General features: G+C 47.7%; 1 protein-coding gene across 1 annotated transcript in view; it reads right to left on the bottom strand.

Moving 5' to 3' along the window:
- Positions 1-16,701, bottom strand: part of LOC143394602 (dehydrogenase/reductase SDR family member 2, mitochondrial-like) — a 56,822-nt gene extending 40,121 nt beyond the window's left edge. The window contains exons 1-3 of the mRNA XM_077109057.1: positions 16,633-16,701; positions 12,830-12,919; positions 9,897-9,980 (exon numbers count right to left, since the gene is read on the bottom strand). Of these exons, the coding sequence (XP_076965172.1) occupies positions 9,897-9,980; positions 12,830-12,919; positions 16,633-16,701 (243 nt within the window). The remainder of the gene's footprint in view (positions 1-9,896; positions 9,981-12,829; positions 12,920-16,632) is intronic.
- Between the last annotated feature and the right edge of the window lie 2,016 nt (positions 16,702-18,717).

The following is an 18,717-nucleotide window of genomic DNA, read 5'->3' as shown; positions in this document are numbered from 1 at the left end:
GATTGGCATACCCTACTCCCTCCTCAGTCCTGTTAAAGGAAACCCTCCCTATGTGGGCCAGCTGTGTTCTTTGTAAACTGCTTAGATGACCCAAGGACCATCTTTTTAGAAGGAAAGACCATTTATCTTTTTGATAAAATCTTACACAGATTATTCAGGTAAGTCCTGAAAGGACTGGTACTCTGATTGAGGTTACTTTGGAGATAGCCAGTCCTTAAACGCTGAGGCCCAGAATCTCAGACCCACTCCTGGTATGCCTTAGGTCACCAAGGATGCACGGCTTAGGTCATCAAGGATGCACAGCTACCACTGGCATCTTTTGTCAGTTGTCTCCAGAAGCTGGGTCACAAAAATAGGGCAAAAGAAGGTTCTGCGTTTCTCCCCTTCCAAGCTTCTCATGTTCTAAAACTGTTCTGATATTTACTTAGGAAAACTAAAGGGAGCCTTAAAATTAAGTGTGTACATTATACAGTACTATTGCATTTAAATCTGTTTTGTAACAAACAGAGCATTCTATTATGGAAAGACCCCTAATTCTTTTAATGTGTGATTCATTAATTAAGGGTTTTCTCTCTGATCCTCCTTTCCTGCCTTCCCATCCTCTGATTTCTTCTGATAAACCCAGGGGACAACCACAGGGACTGCTCAAACCATTAAAGGGAGATTTGAGATTAGGGAGCTTAAAAGCCTCTGGAAAAATCTCTGAACACTGTCCCTTGAGGGAAATGGACTAATTGTTACTTTGTGCAGAGGAGAGATTTTCTTTCTCCCTGGAGCCTCACAAGAGCAATAGGTTGAGTATTTTGTCCCTTCAATATATTTGAGACTGTGGACTGTTTGTTACTTCCTAGAGCTTGCAGCAGACACATTTAGTGTCTCAGCTCATACCCTCCTGCCCTCATCATGATTTGGCTGGGGTAGGTATTTCCCAAGGACCTTGAGATCATTGCACTGTGGAAAGCATCTTTCACTTGATTGGAAATAGGAGGAGCTGATAACTCTCAAGGCCACCCTTGATGGATGGAAGGAGACGACCCATGGATAAATGCTCTCCCTCCCATGCTTAGGGTAGACACTCCACTTCGAGAGGCATCCTATACACCTTTTGGAGAGTCTTGTGGGGACAGAGCCTTGTTGAATGCAGTGGCTCTCTCTGGGTCATTCCACAGTGGCTCTCTCTGCTCCCAGGACTCACTCTCACTACTCTCTCCCCTGCTTGTGCTCCCTGGATCTCCTATCCCAAAATTCTCGTCTCAGACTCTGCTTTCAGAAGAAATCAGATCAAGAGAGAATTCCAGGAAAGAACTGAGCCAACAGAGTCCTGATCATCACTTGTCACAGAAGGTGGCTGAGACACACACTTGGATTCAAATCCCAGCCTTGTCTCTTCCAAGTCATACACATATAGAAAAATAAACCTCCCTGGAGCAGATAGCAATTGAAAGTCACTGATTAATCAATTAGCAAGGAGAATCCTGATACCTATAGGAATTCTGCGAAGCATCTTTTAGCCCTCAGTGGTTAAAGAGAGAGAAACTCTAAATTTGAGTACAATCACCCAAGGCACAAAAAGCAGCCCAGCCCTGCACAGAGAGTAATTTATAGAGTAGGCATTATTTAGCTCATGGCCCTGGAGGCCAGGAAGTCTAAGAACTAAGTCTAACAAGATGTACATCTTGTTAGCGCCTGGTCAGCACCCAGTAAGGCCTTTCTTGATGCTTCATAAACTGGCAGAGGGCATCACCTGGAACAGGGCAGGTTTACTAGCTCAGATCTCTTCTTCTTCCATCGTGGAAGCCCTACTCTCCTGGCCTCAGCTACTCTAATTACCTTCCAAAGGCACTACCTCTAAATGCCATTGATAAATGAATTTGGTTTTCCAACAAATGGATTTTGAGGGGACACATTAAGACCATACCAGTAATACAGCCCAATCTTCTTGATAAAATCTGACCAGGACATTTACTGATAGAGTCAGCAGTAAACAAACGGGCTTGGACACCCATTCATCTTCCTCTTCACCTTCCCCCACAGAGCCCAGCTGCCATGAAACCTCACATTTGACTCTCTGGCCCAGCTACCCTGTGTCAGGCCACCTCAGGACCACCTTTTCTGCTCCACTTGGTACCAAGACTCTCCCCCTTTCACAGCACCCCAAGCTCCCTCCTGCCAGGGGAGCCAGCCCCACAAGTGGACCTGGGCAAGACATGTGAGATCTTCAGGACAGGTGAGTAGGGTTGACTGTGGGAGCAAGGGCACCCACTACCACAGTGGCCTGGGTCAGGGGCTGCAGCTTGTACTTTTCTAGATGCAGACTCAATATCCAATTAAATTTGGATGATGGGGGTGAGGGGTTGCAAGACAGAAAACCCTCAGGCTGACATGCCATCACGCCCAATTTATCATAATCCTTTTCTGTGGCTACCTCCAATACCCTAGAGTTCCTCTACTCCAATATCCTAGAGTTTTAAACCTTTCTTAGAGGATCAACTTATTGAAATGTATAAATATATACCAAACTACACCCAATGGAGGATATGATGTTCAATTCCCAACCCCCAGGGCTGCCTTATCCTGAGAACATACACACACACACACACACACACACACACACACACACACACACACCTGAGTATAAACTCACAAGTCCTATCTGCTACTTTCAATCACTAGGACCCCATTTTCTCCTCCTCTGGGCCCACAGACACCCCCAGCCCGAGAAGTGCCAAACTCGGTTGTCTGTTCTTCATGTATTAGCCCAGGTGAGAGTCTCAGTCCCTCCCCAAGGGCTGCTGGGAGCCAACTATATACAGAGGTTACACATCCCAGGGAAGCACATGTGTGCAGTTAACCACAGCACAGAGTCTAGGCAGGAAATGGACCAGAAAGACTGAACAAAAGAGATGGGGAGATTCAAACATCCTGACCCTTGTCCTCACCCAGCCCAGCCAGGTCAGAGCCCTGCTCTCTTGTCCACTCAGGGCTGTGAGGAACATGGCAGCATGAGGGGCACAGCAGGGTGGAAGAACTGGGGAGAAGAGAGCCTGCCCTTCTCTCTGCCTCCTACTCTCCTCCCAGCCCACTGACAGCTTGAGCCCAGGATAGGCTTCCCAACACAGGAAGGGTGTAAGAGCCATTGGACGATGGCATACCCTCTCTCCACACCTCCCAGATTTTTGTCTGCACTCTCCCCAGCCCTTCCCCTTCGCTGAGATCAGTCCCACTGTACCCTCCTCACACATACACATGTGTCCAACACACACTCCTCACTGGGACCCCAAGTCCTTGGAGCATTGCTCCATTATGAGCAGATCCTCTTCTTTCCACTACATCCAGAAATGGGGCATTCCCTCTCTGCTCGCCCTCACTGCCCTTACCCAGGAAGCCACAGCTGCACTCTCACTGCAGGAAGAGGGGTCCCACGGCCCTGCCCTGCACTCAGGACACTGTTTCACCATCTCTCTGCAGCCTCTCTCCCTGGGCACCACTCTGATTGTCTCCCAGCAGGCCTACAGAGCACCGACCCCCAGCACTCAGCCTCTGCAAGCCTAGAACAAGGCCATGCAGCTGGAGTCAAAATGGCTGGACTCTGCTCACCCTCTGGGCTAGATTAGGCCTGTGGAACTTTTGCTGAGTCACCACTCAGGGCCTGGCCTTCTGACCCAGAGAATTCAGTCTTTCTCTGCCTGCTGTATCTTCCCTCCACACTTCACTGCCCCCTGCTTGTCTTCCCCAACTTTTTCAGGCTTGTGGGACCTAACCCACACTCACAGAAGCCTCATCCCTAACACCTTATCATCTTGGCTCACTGATGAACTGTGATTCCTCACCTGGGACCCCTAATCAGGCCATTTCACGTGGTACCTGAACCTATGGCCTGGACGTGTCCCAACCCCATCAGTTTTTCTTCATCCTCAATCCAGAGTGGCTGAGCTTAGCAATAATAAGCATATAACTATGGGGCCTGTTATAGGTACACCTGGAGGAACCTATATGGGGCTCTAGGTAGCTCTCTGACCCCTCTGTCTGTCCCTGATTCTTTCTATACTGCATCTAGCCCTGCAGCTGGTCCAAATCCCTTCAGGCCCTAGTGCACCCCCAAAACTCTGCCCCAGGAAGTGCTCACACCCCTTTGCTGCTTGAGATGGAGCTATGAGCCAAATATTTGGTTACAATCAGAAAGGACTGTAGGAGACTCACATATCTCAGATACAAAAGCAAAGCCTCCCAGATCTTTCTGCCTAGTCAGTGGCAGATTTGGAGCAAGAACTCCACCAGAAGAACATTTCACTCCAGACTGTGACAGTGCCACTTGCTGGTGATCCACTAGCAATGCTCCTAAAGGGCTGCAGTCACAGTGGGAATATAAACTAGTACAGTCATTATAGAAAACTATGGAGGGTCCTCAAAAAACTAAAAATAGAACTATCCTGTGATCCAGCAAATCCACTACTGGGTATTTACCCAAAATATCTGAAATCAATTTATCAAAGAAACATCTGCATTCCCATGTTTATTGCAGCACTGGTCACAATAGTCAAGGTATGGAATCAACCTAAGTGTCCATCAAGGGATGAACACTTAGGTTAATTCCATTTATCTAACAATAAAGAAAATTTGGTGTATACACACAATGGAATAATATTCAGGTTTTAAAAATACAGAAATTCTGTTCACTTTCAATAGCACAGATGGAATTGGAGAGCATTATACTAAATAAGTCAGGAAAGAAAGACAAATATTGCTTTTTCTCATATATGAAAACTAAAACAATTGGACTCAAACAGAAAGTAGTACGTGGTTACAGAGGTTGACAGATAACGGTCAAAATTACAAAATCTTAGGGAAAATAAGTTTGGTTTTCTTTGAGATCTACTGCACATTGTGGTGAACAGGGCTAGTAACAGTGTATTTCGCATTTTGAAAATTGCTAAGAGTAAATTTCAAATGTTCTCAACACAAAAAATTAAGTAAGGTAATGGATATATTAATTAGCTTGATTTAATTGTTCCACATTGTAATCATAAATCAGAATATGACTTTGTACTTCATAAAAATATAAATTACAAATTTTCAACTTATTAGAAAATTTTAAAAATAAAAAATAAGCCAGGCACAATGGTGCCTAACTGTATTCCCAGTGACTCAGGAGGCTGAGGCAGGAGGACTGCAAGTTTGAGGATAGCCTCAGCAACTTAGTAAGGCCCTAAGCAACTTATGGAAACCCTGTATCAAAATTTAAAAGTTAGAAGGGCAGGGGATATGGCTGAGTGTGGTAAAGCACCCATGGGTACAATCCCCAGTACCAAAAAATAAAATATAAAATAAAAAGATGCCAAAATAAAGAAGAGCTACAGGATGGAGTAGCATTTGAACTCTGGATCCTCCTGTCTTCCACTGGAAACCACAGAAGGTTTGACCTGGCTCTGCTTTCTGGGGAGCCCAGGCTAAGTCATGTGCTTCTGTGTGAATGTTCCTTGTGTGGCCCAGGGAGAAGGTGGGGGCTGAAGCTGCCACATGGTGTTGTTCACCTTCCCAGGTGGGCAGCCTGAATGCCACACAGATGTTCAGAGAGAGGGGAGCCGGTTTAAGAGAACAGGAGCCACAGGTGGCCTAATTCCTTGGAGAAGGAGGAGGAAAGAATTTACACAGTGGGCAGAGAAGGAGCAGCAGGCAGGGTGTGCTGCAGAGCCTTCCAAAGACAGATTCAGGACACTGGGGATCTATAAAAGCTATCTCTGCTCTTGAGTGAGGAGAAATGACCACTCACCTCAGGAGGCTGTGTTTCTCTTTATTTCCAAGGTGTTCCTGGAAAGGAATGGAAGTCTGGCTGCAGAAAGCCAAGAGCAGGATCATGCCTGGAAGCCCTGGGCCTCAAGCAGGTCAGGACCCCTGCAGGGGTCTGCTTGCAGTTATCTCTTCCCTGCCTGTTGAGCCCAGGGTCACACAGGAAGAAGGGTCTGGAAGCCCCTACTATGCCAGCCATTAACCCTTTGGCTGCTGAACCACTGGAGATGCCCAGAGAGATAGATGCCAGGGTAGCCAGGACTAGAGTGATTGGAATTTATCAATTGCCTTACTCTATCCTGGATGTAGTTCCCCTGTCAGGCCACATTCAAAGGAGTAATTAAAAGGATAAAATGTGGGCAGGATTAAAGGGACCAGCAGGGATGGGGAGGTAGCTCAATGCAGAGCACTTGCCTATGATATGTGAAGCCCTGGGTTCAGTCCCCAGTGCCACAAACAAACAAAAACTAAAAGGACCAGCAAGGAGGGTAGTAAAGCAGCCAGGAACCAGAAATAGTGATTTCTAGTTGGAAGGATTCTGGCAAGGGATATAGTTGGGAGGGAGAGTCACTAGAGCCATAGCCTCAGGGTAGACACAGCCACTTGTCACTGCAGCCCTTCAAGGAGGAGACAGGGAAACAAGTGCCCACCCCCAGTCTCCTGTTCCCAGTGGAAGCAGGGGGTGGGGGTGGGGGAGGCAAAAGAGACTCTACCCTGCAGTGTGGAGATCAGCCTCTGGGCACCAGGCAGGACCAAGAAGGGTGGAGAGTGTATCTGGAGGGGCAAAAAACCCAGACACTGATCTTGTCCATTTCTGTTCCTGCCTATGTATCATGGGGCCCAGCAGTGTATGTATCCCTTCACCATCAGTCCTATTGTTTCAGCTCCTGGCCTACCCACTGAATGAATTCCAGCAACCCAGTTTTTTCTTATGTCAAATTGATTAGGTCTGACCTCAAATGACACCTCCACCAGGCTCACTGCAATTCCAGGTCCTCTGAATTCCCATGATGCTTTGCTCATGCCCAGCTTCCTTCCTCACCTCTCACAAGGCCTGACCTGAGCCCCCACCCACTTTAGAATGTTTATTGTTTATGGTTATCTCCCCCACTAGGATGCCCTAAATTCCTAGAACAGTGCCTGACATGGAGTGGTATTATTCAATACATTTGTGCACAAATGCAAAAATTCCATCTCATTATTTATGAGTGTCTTACCTACTGTTTTCCCACCACACTGAAGAAACTTGAGGGAGGACAGTCGAATTTATATTTGTGTTCTCCACAGTACCCGACAATCATAGCTTATAGCAGAGAGCAACACATGCCTTAGGAATGAATTATTCTCACAAACAGGACCCTTCTCCCAGAGGGCTGGAGAGAAAGCACTGGGGAGGGGCTCCAATAAAACAAATGCCAGAGGAGCCACAGATAAAATATAATCCCCAAGGACACACTCACCCCAAAGTCCCCCCAACACTCATTTCCTCTGGCCTCACCCCACCTACCATCCAGTAGTTCATTCAAATTATTAATTCATTAAATGGATTAATCCACTGATGAGGTTACAGCTTTCATAATCCAATAATTTCACCCGTGAGCGTTGCTATACTGGATAGCATGTTTCCAACATGTGAGGGACTGTTCATATCCATAACAGGGGGCCAAACCTGCTGTGAAGCAACATACCCACTCCCCACCACAATGAGTTGCCCTTGGTTCTACCCTTGACCAAGTTTCGAGGTGAGAGGAAAGTTTTTGAGTTTGTTTTAGGAAAGACATGTAGGAGCTGGGATCCTTCAGGGGTATTGGCCTCTACTCTTTCCCGGAAGGTTCCTCCAGAGCACAACCCCATGAAGTCCTTACACAGCATCACATCAAAAACCTCACATGTTGGTTGGGTTGGCCAAATCTACAATAGTCCTGCAGAGGTGTCAGTCCCTAGGATGAGATACTGAAGGGTTTTCTTCTTCCTCAAGCCCAGCGTGAGTGACCCCCCAGATTGCCAGGCTGGCCAAGCTGCAGACCCTGCCTGGGGACCCTAATGAGCTCCTGGGACCAGAAACAGCTGCACAACCCTCTAGCCCCCTCAGAGCTAATGGGAGAAACTGGCCACCACGATACCCACACCCCTCCTGGTGATGTAGCTGCATTTGGGGGCACAGGAAGGACACTAGTCGTGCCCAGTGCTCAGGCTGCCCAGTTTGGGATGAAGGAAAGTCACAGCATCAGTCATTTGCACTCTGGTTTTGCTTTCCCAGGGCTCACAGGCCATAGGTGGGAGGGGGCTCTGTGGGGGGACAGGGTGGACTCAGCTGGGCTACCTGCTCCCTCCAGGGCCATGTGGACCCCAGATTTCAGCAAAAGGAATGGCCAGTAGGTAGAGAAGTGTCTGTTCATATGGTGGCCTCAGCCACCCCTCCCCAGCTGTACCAGACCCCAGACTCCAAAGCCCACTTGCCTCTGCAGCTGCTGGTTCTCCTTAAAGTGACTCCAGAGAGTCTTGTTCCCATGTAACTGAACAAAGGGACGAGTCAGTGCTGCTAAAACAAGCACATGGTCAGGGGCCCACAGGAGCCACCTGGCAAAGCACCTGTGGTGGGTTTGCTCCTTTTAGGGTTGATGGGCCTAAACTCAGGGCTCAGAGGACAGAGAGGGCCTCAGCCGAAAGGATGCTGATGGAGGCTCCAGTCACCCCTTCATCCCTTGGTCACTGAGGAGAATTTCCTCAGAGCCAGGCTGCAAGGCGGGAATACCTCAGTCCTCTCCACTTTGCCAAAGTCAGTCTTGATCACTCCTGGAATGAAGTAATCCACCCAGGTGTCCTTGGGGACCAGCTCCAACCCCAATGTCCTGAGGCCCAGAACTGTAGGCCTCCAGCTCCTGGAAGGAGAATTGAGAGAGTGATTGGGATTTAGAGGAGTAGAAGGAAGTATCCGTTGGGTTTGTCACTTATAGAGAATCTCAACAAGCCCAGAGCTCAGGCATGCTCTCCTCAGGCCTGTCTGTCTGAGCACAGAAGCTAGATCTGAGGAACCCAGCCACACAGGCAGAAGCTCAGTCCAGAAGAACAGGAGTAGGGCAGGGATCTGTCCTGGGCACTGTCCCTGTGGGTTCTTGGGAATAGAACAGAGTTGACCCTCACACCACATACACCAGAGCACAAGCACTAAGCACTTACCACATATGGCAAGAACTGGAAGAGACCAGAGGGACAACCCCCTCCCGAGAGCAGACAAACAGGAGAGGAAAGAGGAAACTAAAGACCCACTTTTGTTTGGGGATCTGCAACACAGGCATTAAATACTGCAGTCCTCAAACAGCAATAAGAGTCCTTTAATTATCCCACTTCACATGAGGAGACAGGCTGAGAGAGATTTGGTAACAAACCAACAAACTTCAGAGTCAGGGTTCCAACCCCATTTCTCATAAACCAGGTGTCCATGTTCATCACTTAGACTGTACTCTTCTGCCCCTTATGAGGAAGAGATGAGCAGAAAGCCAGGTGCTTGGCAGAGAGGGCAGGTGGCTTGGTGAAGAGGTACCCAGGGCTGGGGCCAATGCCCACCATGGGCAGCCTCTAAGAAGCAGATGGGACAGGGGGACTCAAAAGATGAAGGTTAGGAATTTCCCCTCCACCCAGGACAGCCCCAGCCAGTTCCTAAAGGGTGTCAGTAAGGAGTGTAATCAGATTTGCAGAATCCAACAGAGGCAGATTGCTAAAGACCAAGGTGCATGAAATGGGGAAGAGCCTGGGATCAACTTCTCCCTGTGGGGAGAGGCCAGGCAAACCCTGTCGTAGGTTTTAAGTTGATGCAGAGGGATTTTATGCTGTGAGAAGGTCAGACTAGGTAAGAATGAGCAGCCCCCAAGGCAAGGAGCTAAAAAGCACAGCCTCTTCTCAAACCTGACAATGTCAAGGCCAAGGAAAGCGTGCTGGAACATCATCTCCATCCTGTAGCCACTGGAATTAGTAGCCATGCAAAGGGTGAGACAGGACAGAGGGAGATGGGTAATGTGGAGATCCCAGAGAAACCTTTCCTGTCTCCCACCCGCTCTCTACTGTGCCTGTGCACCTCAGCCTCCCCAGCTTTGTAAGTTCCCACTCACCCTGCAACCATAGCCCCTGGTCTCCATGTGGCGCAGCAGCTGGCTCAGCAGCAGGACTAGGGCCTTCACATTCACATTCGGTATCTGAAATCAGAGCAGGGGACTGAGGAAGGAGGAAGAAGTCTGGTCAGCTCCAGATCTGTTCAAATGACACTTATAATTTGTACATCAGACCCAAATGCGGGCAGCTTTGAGAGACCAATCCCCCTTCTTCCTGAATCAAGAGGTGTTTCCAACTTGCTTATGGTTTCATGGGCAGGCAGGCGGGCAAAAATGTGAATTACTCAGAATGAGGTAAAGGAAAAAAATGTCCAGGCCTTTTAAAGAAACTGGATTATGTTCTGGTTGTATAGAAAAAAGCTAAAAACAGAGGCTACAGGAAAGAGCTTGAAGACAGACCAGATGGAGGACAAGCAGCTGCTGAGGTCCAGGGAGATTTCTGGAAGAGTCATCTTTGTCTGTCTGTGGTTCATTTGTTTATGCTTTTGTTTTGTCATAATAAAATTTAAGGCATACTCACAATACAACAGGATAAAGCCATCAAATAGTTACCATGAGTGAAGAAGGAAAAATAAGTATTAAAAAAATAAGAATAAGCAAGAGTGAGTTTGATGCTTGCAGTTCACAGCACATGGTAAGACTGGGCATTATTTTCTATACATTCTCAAAAATGGAGGCTGTGGGATCCTACACACACACACACCTCTATTTATTGCAGACGTGTCTTCAAGCTTTCCTATAACCAGTACAAAGATGGAGACACACTAGAAAATTGCCATTAGAAGTTAGGTCCCTATGCTGATCCTGTCTCTGACTGAAGTCTGGATCTGGGCTCCCACCTGGGTGCTGACACTCTGGGAACTCTGCCTTGTGGGTCTGGGGACAGTGGAGAAATGAGAGAGGCACTGGCAAGGAAAGGTGCAGGGACTGAGCACAGGGGCAAGGACAAAGTCCTGCTGGGAGTACAGTGGCTACTGGGGCTCCCCCTGTGAGGGGCTGACTTACACAAGGTCCGCAGTGTCCTGAGTCTCTAGGGACTGAGGCTGCACACCTGTAACTGACCAGGCCTTTCACTGTTTTTCCCACCCCTTCCTCACACACCCACTCATCCTCTTAGTTGTTGATAGGGAAATGCTTCAACTGGGTGCAGCTGCAGCCCATTTGACATCAGGTAATCAGCACTGGGGATGGTCCTCATGACTACAAGAAGTGGCCTAGTCCCTGAGAAGAAAGAATCAAAGTTGGACTATGGATTTCCCGCTCAGAATGGAGGCTGTCACCCCACAGGATGTTTGTTCAAAGCCCTGTGTGCCTCAGGCTGAACAGTGGGCTGAGACAAGTCTTTTCCTAAACTCAGGGGCCAAACCTGAACCAAAGAAAAGGTGAGATTCCCTCTCTGGCTGAAGAAAACTGCTCACTAGAAAAGAAGGGCTCTGTGTGCCAAGAGGTCCTGGGTGGAGACCTGTGAGCCTGGAAGAAGGCACATACTGGAAAATCCTTAGTCAGAAGAGGGATAGAGGAGATGTGGGCATGGCAGAGGGGTTGGAAGTTTCCTAATCAGCTGGAGAGAATGTGGGTCTGTCCAGGGGAGATCCCTGAACCTGGCCCAGGGATAATATGAGTGATAAGGAATTCTCCTCACAAGACACCTACTGAAAATTGCATTCAGTTAAAAGCAGAGCATCGGGTAAATTCTAAACCCATTTTGTGACAATTTCACCTGCAAGGTGGCAGCAGATGTGATCAGGGGACAATTACTCCATCAACGATTTCTGTCCAGTGGCGCAGAATTGCTTGTTGAATACCAAGTCCTTGGAGAAAAGGAGACCATCAGACAAAGTCAGGTTGATTGCCAGCATGCGCCCCCAGCTTCAGGAGGCAAGATTTCTAACAGTTCAGAGAAAGAGTCATGATCCCATGAACCGAGACACTAGAAAGGAAAATGACTCGGGAGAGTTAGGAGAATGTCAGCAATGAAATCCTGGATACATAATCACAAACAATCTCTCAGAGACATTGGAACGAAGCTCAGGAGACTAGGGAGGCAGCTGCGCAGTGGTTGCAGGGAGCTCAGATTTCAGGTCATCTCTAAGGATGGAGCGAGGGCATTCAGCCAAGGGCAGAGAGAAGAGGGGCGGGTCTGAGGATGATGTTGACAAAGTATAGAGTCCAGAGGCTGGGGAGGCACAACACACAAGGCCAGCAGGTGGGAACTGACCAAGTGTTTATGACAGAGCAGAGAATGCTAATGGCAGAAAGAATGAGACTCCATCCTTGTCTGTCAGATCCGTCAGAGGGAATTGGGAGCACAGCATGAGAGCGAATGCAGCAGGAAGCAGGAGAATAACAAGGCCCAAGATGGACCTGGACCCTTGTCCAGCAAGGTGGCAGAATCATGAAGTGGCCTCATGGTGGACTGGAATGCCTGAGCTCAGGGAATGCTGATGGCCAGAGCCAGTCCTGACAGCAACATCTGAGGACAGTGGGGACACCTAATCTAGGAAAGAGACTCAGCAGCAAGACCCAGTCACCAGGGAGGAGCACAGTGACCAAAGTATGCCCCCACAAGAGGATGTGAAGATATAAATTCTTGGCTTTTACAGAAACACTCTTCCTATATGGTCACAGCTACATCCCCAGGGCCTGGAATAGCACCTAGCACACAGCAAGTACACAATAAATACTTGCTGAATAAATAAATGCAAAAGTTACAGAAAGAGAAGAGAAAGAATGTAGCAGCCAAATTTTAAAACAAACAAACCATAAAGCAGCATAAGACACATTCTAGCCGACAAGCAGTCAGGCCTGCCATCCACAGCCTGCTTTCATAGTCAGTGCCTCAGGAGAAGGGAAGAAAGTCCTGTTGGGAGTGGGCACTACCTGGGTCAGACTCTCAGCCAGTTCCTGGGGCAGCCCCTCATCTTGTCCCACACCTGCTCAATGGCCCCTGGCATCTCCCCACCAGAGGGTTGACCAGGGGCACTGCAAAACAGGAAGTCCACACCTCCTTGGTAATCCAGGGCCTATGGGGGAGGAGTGTGAGAGAGTATGGAAGTGACCTGAAGAGGCCTCACCCTCCCAGAGCAGCCTAGGAGCCGGAGGCATTGAGGCAAAACTTGCTAATCAAATGCTACCCCAATCAGGAATGGTTACCAGGTCCCTGTGAAAACCAGACTCTTGCAAAAGCAAGTATCATGGATGGGCCCAGGGGCTGGCTCCAAGGTACAGGGGCACCCTAAATGCCTTCTCAATCCCTTTAGACACCTCCTTAACCATAGTTCTCAAAGGTGGTGTCCTCTCATGAAGAAGCCACTTGCCAGAAAGCTTCCTGCCACCATTCCCACCCTGCCCCTGCCAGGGCTGAGCTGTAAAGCAGAAATTCCGTGTGCTCTCTTTGCATCTCCTTGGTCTCTCATAGCCACCAGCTGCTCCAGGTCCTTGGCCTTCCCCATAGGGCACACAGTGCCATTCACATTCAGCTGCTGCCAGGGCTGTTCTGCTGCTTCCTGCTGCTGACAACCTGTCCTGGGCTCTATCCTTCCCCAGTTGTTGGTGAAGCCAATCCTGTGTAGAAGGTGGAGGGCACAAGTCAGCCTCACTCCTCCCCACCATTCTTCCTCTACCATCCCCAGAACTCAGTGAAGAAGGGAGTAATATATTCTACAACCTCAAGTCCTTCCATGGAAAACTGGGTCCCTGTGAGGTGCAGACCCAAGAAGAAATCAGGACACGCACCCTCAGTGGACCCTGTAACCACAGCTACCTGGTTGGCCAGGATGCCCTGTTCCAGTGCTGTGCCTCCTCACAGAGAGCCAGTGCAGGGACAAAACAAGTCCTAGTGGACCCAAGTCACTGTAGGAGCATGGTAACCAAACCCAGACTGCTTCCTGCTCAGTCAACCCTGGTGGGAAAGACTCCATTTCACCTATCACGGATGGCATCAGTGAGCATGAAAGCAATCTAGCCCCCACTCCTCCAGAATGTCAAGGCCAGCATCCCAGAGTGACGGGAGTCAGGCTAGTAACAGTGAACTTCAAACACCAGAGTTTCAGGTTAGGCAACCAGCTCCAGAAAATTTCCTAGTTATAAAAATGACATATAAGATTGTAAGACCCAAATTCCATAGACAAAAATTATTTTTCTATTCATTCCATAAGCAAGCACCGAGCTCTTAAGGTGTCAGGCACTGGGGGACATCTTGGTGAATGACAGAACTAGTCCCAGACCCAGTCCCACACCCATGAAGTGCCCCATATTGAGTGAGGATGCTAAATACCAAACAAATAATTATGTCAATTAGTAATTAACTTATTTTAGAAGAGTAAAATCAACAGAAACTCATTCATGGCTGAATGGAGGGTAAGTACGATCATTTTGGAAAATGATTTGGCTTTGTAAGTTGAAAATACAGCCTTCTGACTCTGCAAAGGGACCTCCCCCCACCCCCTGCAGAAGGGCAGCTTGTGTGTACCAAGGGATGGTGCCCATGTGTTCACTGCAGTATTTGATGTCAGAGTCCCTAACTGGAAACAAATCCATATGCCTAGTAGTGGTAGAAGAGATAAGTAAATCTTGTTGCATTTATATAATGGAATAGTATACACAGCAATGACAATGAATTGAAGTTACACTAAAAAACATAAATGAATTTGAAAAAAAAAGATATCAAGTGAAAGAAACAGGCAGAAAATATGCATCGTGTGATTCCACAAGTTTCCCAAAGAGGCAAAACAACTCTATCATTTAAGAATGCAACTGATGATAAAACTACAAAGAAACACAAGGCCATAATTGCCACACAAGTCAGGAGAGTGGGTGTTTCTAGGGTAAAGTGTAGGGGCTGTAATCAGGGAGAGGCAAAACAAAGAGCTCTGGGGTACATTTTATAAGCAAGTGATGGTCATGTGGCATATGTGAATGGTTTATAAAACCACACAGACACACATAAATTTACATACTTTTAATGCATGTTGTATTTCACAATAAAAATGTTTAAAAAGCAAAGTTTACATGCTCATGGTAAATTTTAAAATTCAAGCACTTTAGAGCTAGTCAGAAACTAAATTTCCCAAGTCCCTTCTCAGAAGCAAACTTACCAGCATCTCAAATACTCTCTCAGGGGTGTTCTTTGCAAAAGGGCTTTGTTTTAAACAAGTTTTCCATTTATAAACATTTGGTTCACAGCTGAGCAAGGTGGTTCAGTGGTAGAGCACTACTGGTTCTTCAATCCCCAGTACCACCAAAAGAGAGAGAGAAAAAAAGAGAGAGGGGAATAGTTTTCTGAGATATCCTAACCAGGAAGCAGAGACTTGGGGAATATTGGAAAATAAAGAAGGACCTAGGAGCAGCCTGAGGTCCTTGAGATGGCTCCTCTCCACCCTCTGGGCCCCAGAGCCCTGTCCACAGTTTGAAATTCAGCAAATGCTCAGGAAAGTCTGTGGGACGCATCTCATACTGGAGGTGGGGAAAGTGAGGGAAACTGGAGATCAGGGTCTATAAGGTTGAGGAAGGTTTTGACAGGGAAAGCAGGATAAATGTTCCAGTGTAAGGGGACAGCTGAGAGGAAATGAATGTCCAGGGAATCAGAAGAGAGTAGGGTTTCTGTGTGCCTAGAATGTAGAGAGTCCAGGACTCGGGATTGAGAAAGCAGGATACAGATCTGAATGGCTGGCCAGGCTTACACTGAAGTGCAGCTCTCTGAAGCTAGGCCAGTCCCAGCAGCCCCAGCCAAGTGCAGCATGGAGACCCAAGCCCTCAGGAGGTCTTCAGAAGGGCAGAGGCATGCACAGGTGAAGGCAGAGTAAGATCTGGCTTAGGAGACTCAGGTATGCTATCTCTGTAAACTGGAAAAATACTGGAGTCTTATAGTGGGAAGCCTCTTTCACCCAAACCCCAATATCCCAGCCCTAAATCAGGCCAGAGGCTCCTGCATCCCCTAGTGTGAGATTCCCATTAGCTCCTTATTCCCTACCCTAATCTAGGAATCTGATTAGTTTCCTGCCAAGGGACGTAGGAAGGGAGTGGCTGGAGCAAAGAGCTAGAGAAGGCACTCAGGGACTTGGGGGGTCTGCTTTTCGTGCAGGACTGAGCCCGAGACACGAAGAGAGGCAGGCTCTGGCAGCTTTGGGTCAACAGACATGAACTTTGAGTGTGTATAACTGTCCACAGACCCTCATCATCACTTCAGATCTGCTCTGGCCACTCCATCACCCAGGGACTCCTGGTTACTAAGCAACCTCTGCCTTACCTACTTCATCTGCCCTTGTTCCTTAGCAACCCTTGCGTAACCTAATTCCCTTGAGTCTGGGGTCTGTATCTATGAAATATAAATGAATGGGTGCTGCTCAGGAATTGTAGAGAAATTTTAGATTAAATATCAGTCTGTACTCAGCTCATAATGAAGGTGACCAAATGCTCTGCTTTGGGAGGGACAACCTTGCTTTCCAATTTATGTCCCTTCTGGTATCATATTTCCAAAAGCATTCTTTGCAGGTGCTAGACCTCCTCCCTTTTTTTTTTTTTTTTCTCCCAGCTGCTTTCACTCTGCTTGCTCTCTCACACAGGCACTCTCTCCTTTCTGCAAGGTCACATTTACAGCGTTACATTTCAAGCGGGGGAGGGGGGGGTCTCATCTCCTGATTGGTCTATCTTCCCTAGACAGGACACCAGATTCTAAACTTCTTCTCCCCACCCCTGGGACTCCTCTCACCCCGTCTTCAAGCACTTAACCCCTTACAGATGATGAGAGGAAGGGGAAGCCGGTCTCCTTGGCCTGGAGCCGGGCAGGGAAAAAAGAGAACGGCATTTCGTCGGTTCGTCGGGACAGGGCGCGCCCTGCTGGACATTTCGAGTTACAGCAACACTGAGAAGCATTCCTGTCTCAGCAAGTCTGAGACTGTCCCCTTTCTGGCCTGCAGCAGTTCTCACTGAGCACTGCTTGTCTGAACTTGCCTCAGGGCAATTTGCAGGAAAGGTGACCTAAAGTTCAGAAAAGCTACTGCAGCCCGATGCAGGTAATGAGATGAGGTGAGGCCTCACCTGTCTCCTTGCTTCCCCTTCCACACAGAGCCCCTCTCTTCCAGGTGGAGAGGGAGCACTCATTCACACTTCATTCCAAAGCGATCAGCTAGGCCAACTTGAGCAGAGTTGACAGCAGGTCCTTGGAGTCTCCCTGGAGACTGACATTGCCTGTTCTGATACCTCTTTCCATGCCTGTCAATTCAGATGCCCAAAGTTGGGAATGGGGAAGCCAAATAGACACACCATTAATCTAGCCCCATCTTGAGGTGAATGGCCTTCAACACTCACTCCAAAAAGAGAAGAGCAAAAGCAAAGGAAAAAAATTTAAAAAACAAGGAGTAAGGAAGAGACATCAAATACTTAGAAACATTGAAAATGTTTCTAAAACATTTAGAAAAGAGAGAGACTAAAGAGAAGTCAACAGAAGCTATGTGATCTTGGATAAGTATGTGCCCCTCTCTGGCCTCAGTCTGTACCTTGGTAAAATGAGAAGTTGACTTGGGTGGTCCTAAGGGCTCCAATAGCCCTAAGAGCTTTATTCTGAAAATCAGAGGAGAAATAGACTGAGTTACAGGCATAGAGTTAGGGAGAAATAAACATCAAAACAAAAAGGAAAAAGGAGTAAAGATGGGCAGTTCCACCCATCATGGACCCCAGCATGGCCATATGGCCTCAACTTGGACCACACCATTCCTGCCCTGGGCTGTGGTGATGCAGGCTCAGTTTATCTGGCTGTCATGAAGTCTGCAAGTGTGAGGATGTGAGTAGGATGCAGGCTAGGCTTCAGAACCTGCTGATTATATCTCAAAAACTCAAGTGTGAGCAAAATTTACAGTCCCAGAATTCAGAAGGTCAGAATGAGGATGAGAAAAGGACTCCCCATAGCCTAGGAGGAAGAACCTGGGGGAAAGTACAGGACTTATCTGTATAAATTTCTGCAGAATGCTGCACACGACACTTACCAAGGACCCATTGCTGTCAGCGTCCCACTTTCCCCAAAGATGCTCTCACACCACAAAAACAGACAGATCCATGGATCTAAAGCCTGTACTCAAACAGGCTGCAGACCCCATCTTAGGGAAGCTGGGATGGGCAGGCCAGGCAGCTATAGCTCCCTTGGCTGTGGAGACAGAACTGGATACACATTTTACCAGCAATAGAAACAGACCCAAGCCTCAGTCCCAAAGCCACTGAAGTAGCTCCTCCTTCCCAGATCAGGTCCCCGGAACTACCCAGAATCAATGGCTGTAGAGCTTCTGGTATCCACACACCACCCAGGCTGTCACCCTGACCCAAATAATTCATAAGTAACCATTTCATGCTAGATGCTGTGTCAAGTACTGCAGACACCAAAATAATGATGGCATAGCCCTTACCCTCAATAAACTTACAAAATTAAATAAAAAGCTCACAGTCTAATAGAAGACAATGCAATGCAGAGTGATGCATATCAAAATGGAAGTAGTCTTAGGGTTCAGGGCACCTGAGAAAGCATAGTAAAAGTCACGTTGAGCCAGGCGTGGTGGTGCATACCTGGAGTCCCATCTGCTTGAGAGGCTGAGGCAGGATAGTAAGTTTGAAGGAGCTTGAGCAACTTATCAAGACCCTATCTCAAAAAAAAATTTTTTAATTAAAAAAAATTTTTTTAGTTATAGGTGGACATGATGTCTTTATTTTACTTTATGTGGTGCTGAGGATCAAACCCAGTGTCTCACACATGCTAGGCGAGTATTCTACCTCTGAGCCTCAACCCCAGTCCTTTTTTTTTTTTTTTTTTAATTTTTAAGGCTGGGAATGTAAT

The sequence above is a fragment of the Callospermophilus lateralis genome, chromosome 3 (genome assembly GCF_048772815.1).
Source record: "Callospermophilus lateralis isolate mCalLat2 chromosome 3, mCalLat2.hap1, whole genome shotgun sequence".
Lineage (NCBI taxonomy): Eukaryota > Metazoa > Chordata > Mammalia > Rodentia > Sciuridae > Callospermophilus > Callospermophilus lateralis.
The sequence above is the reverse complement of the archived record's forward strand: the minus strand, read 5'-3'. Positions and strand labels throughout refer to the sequence as shown.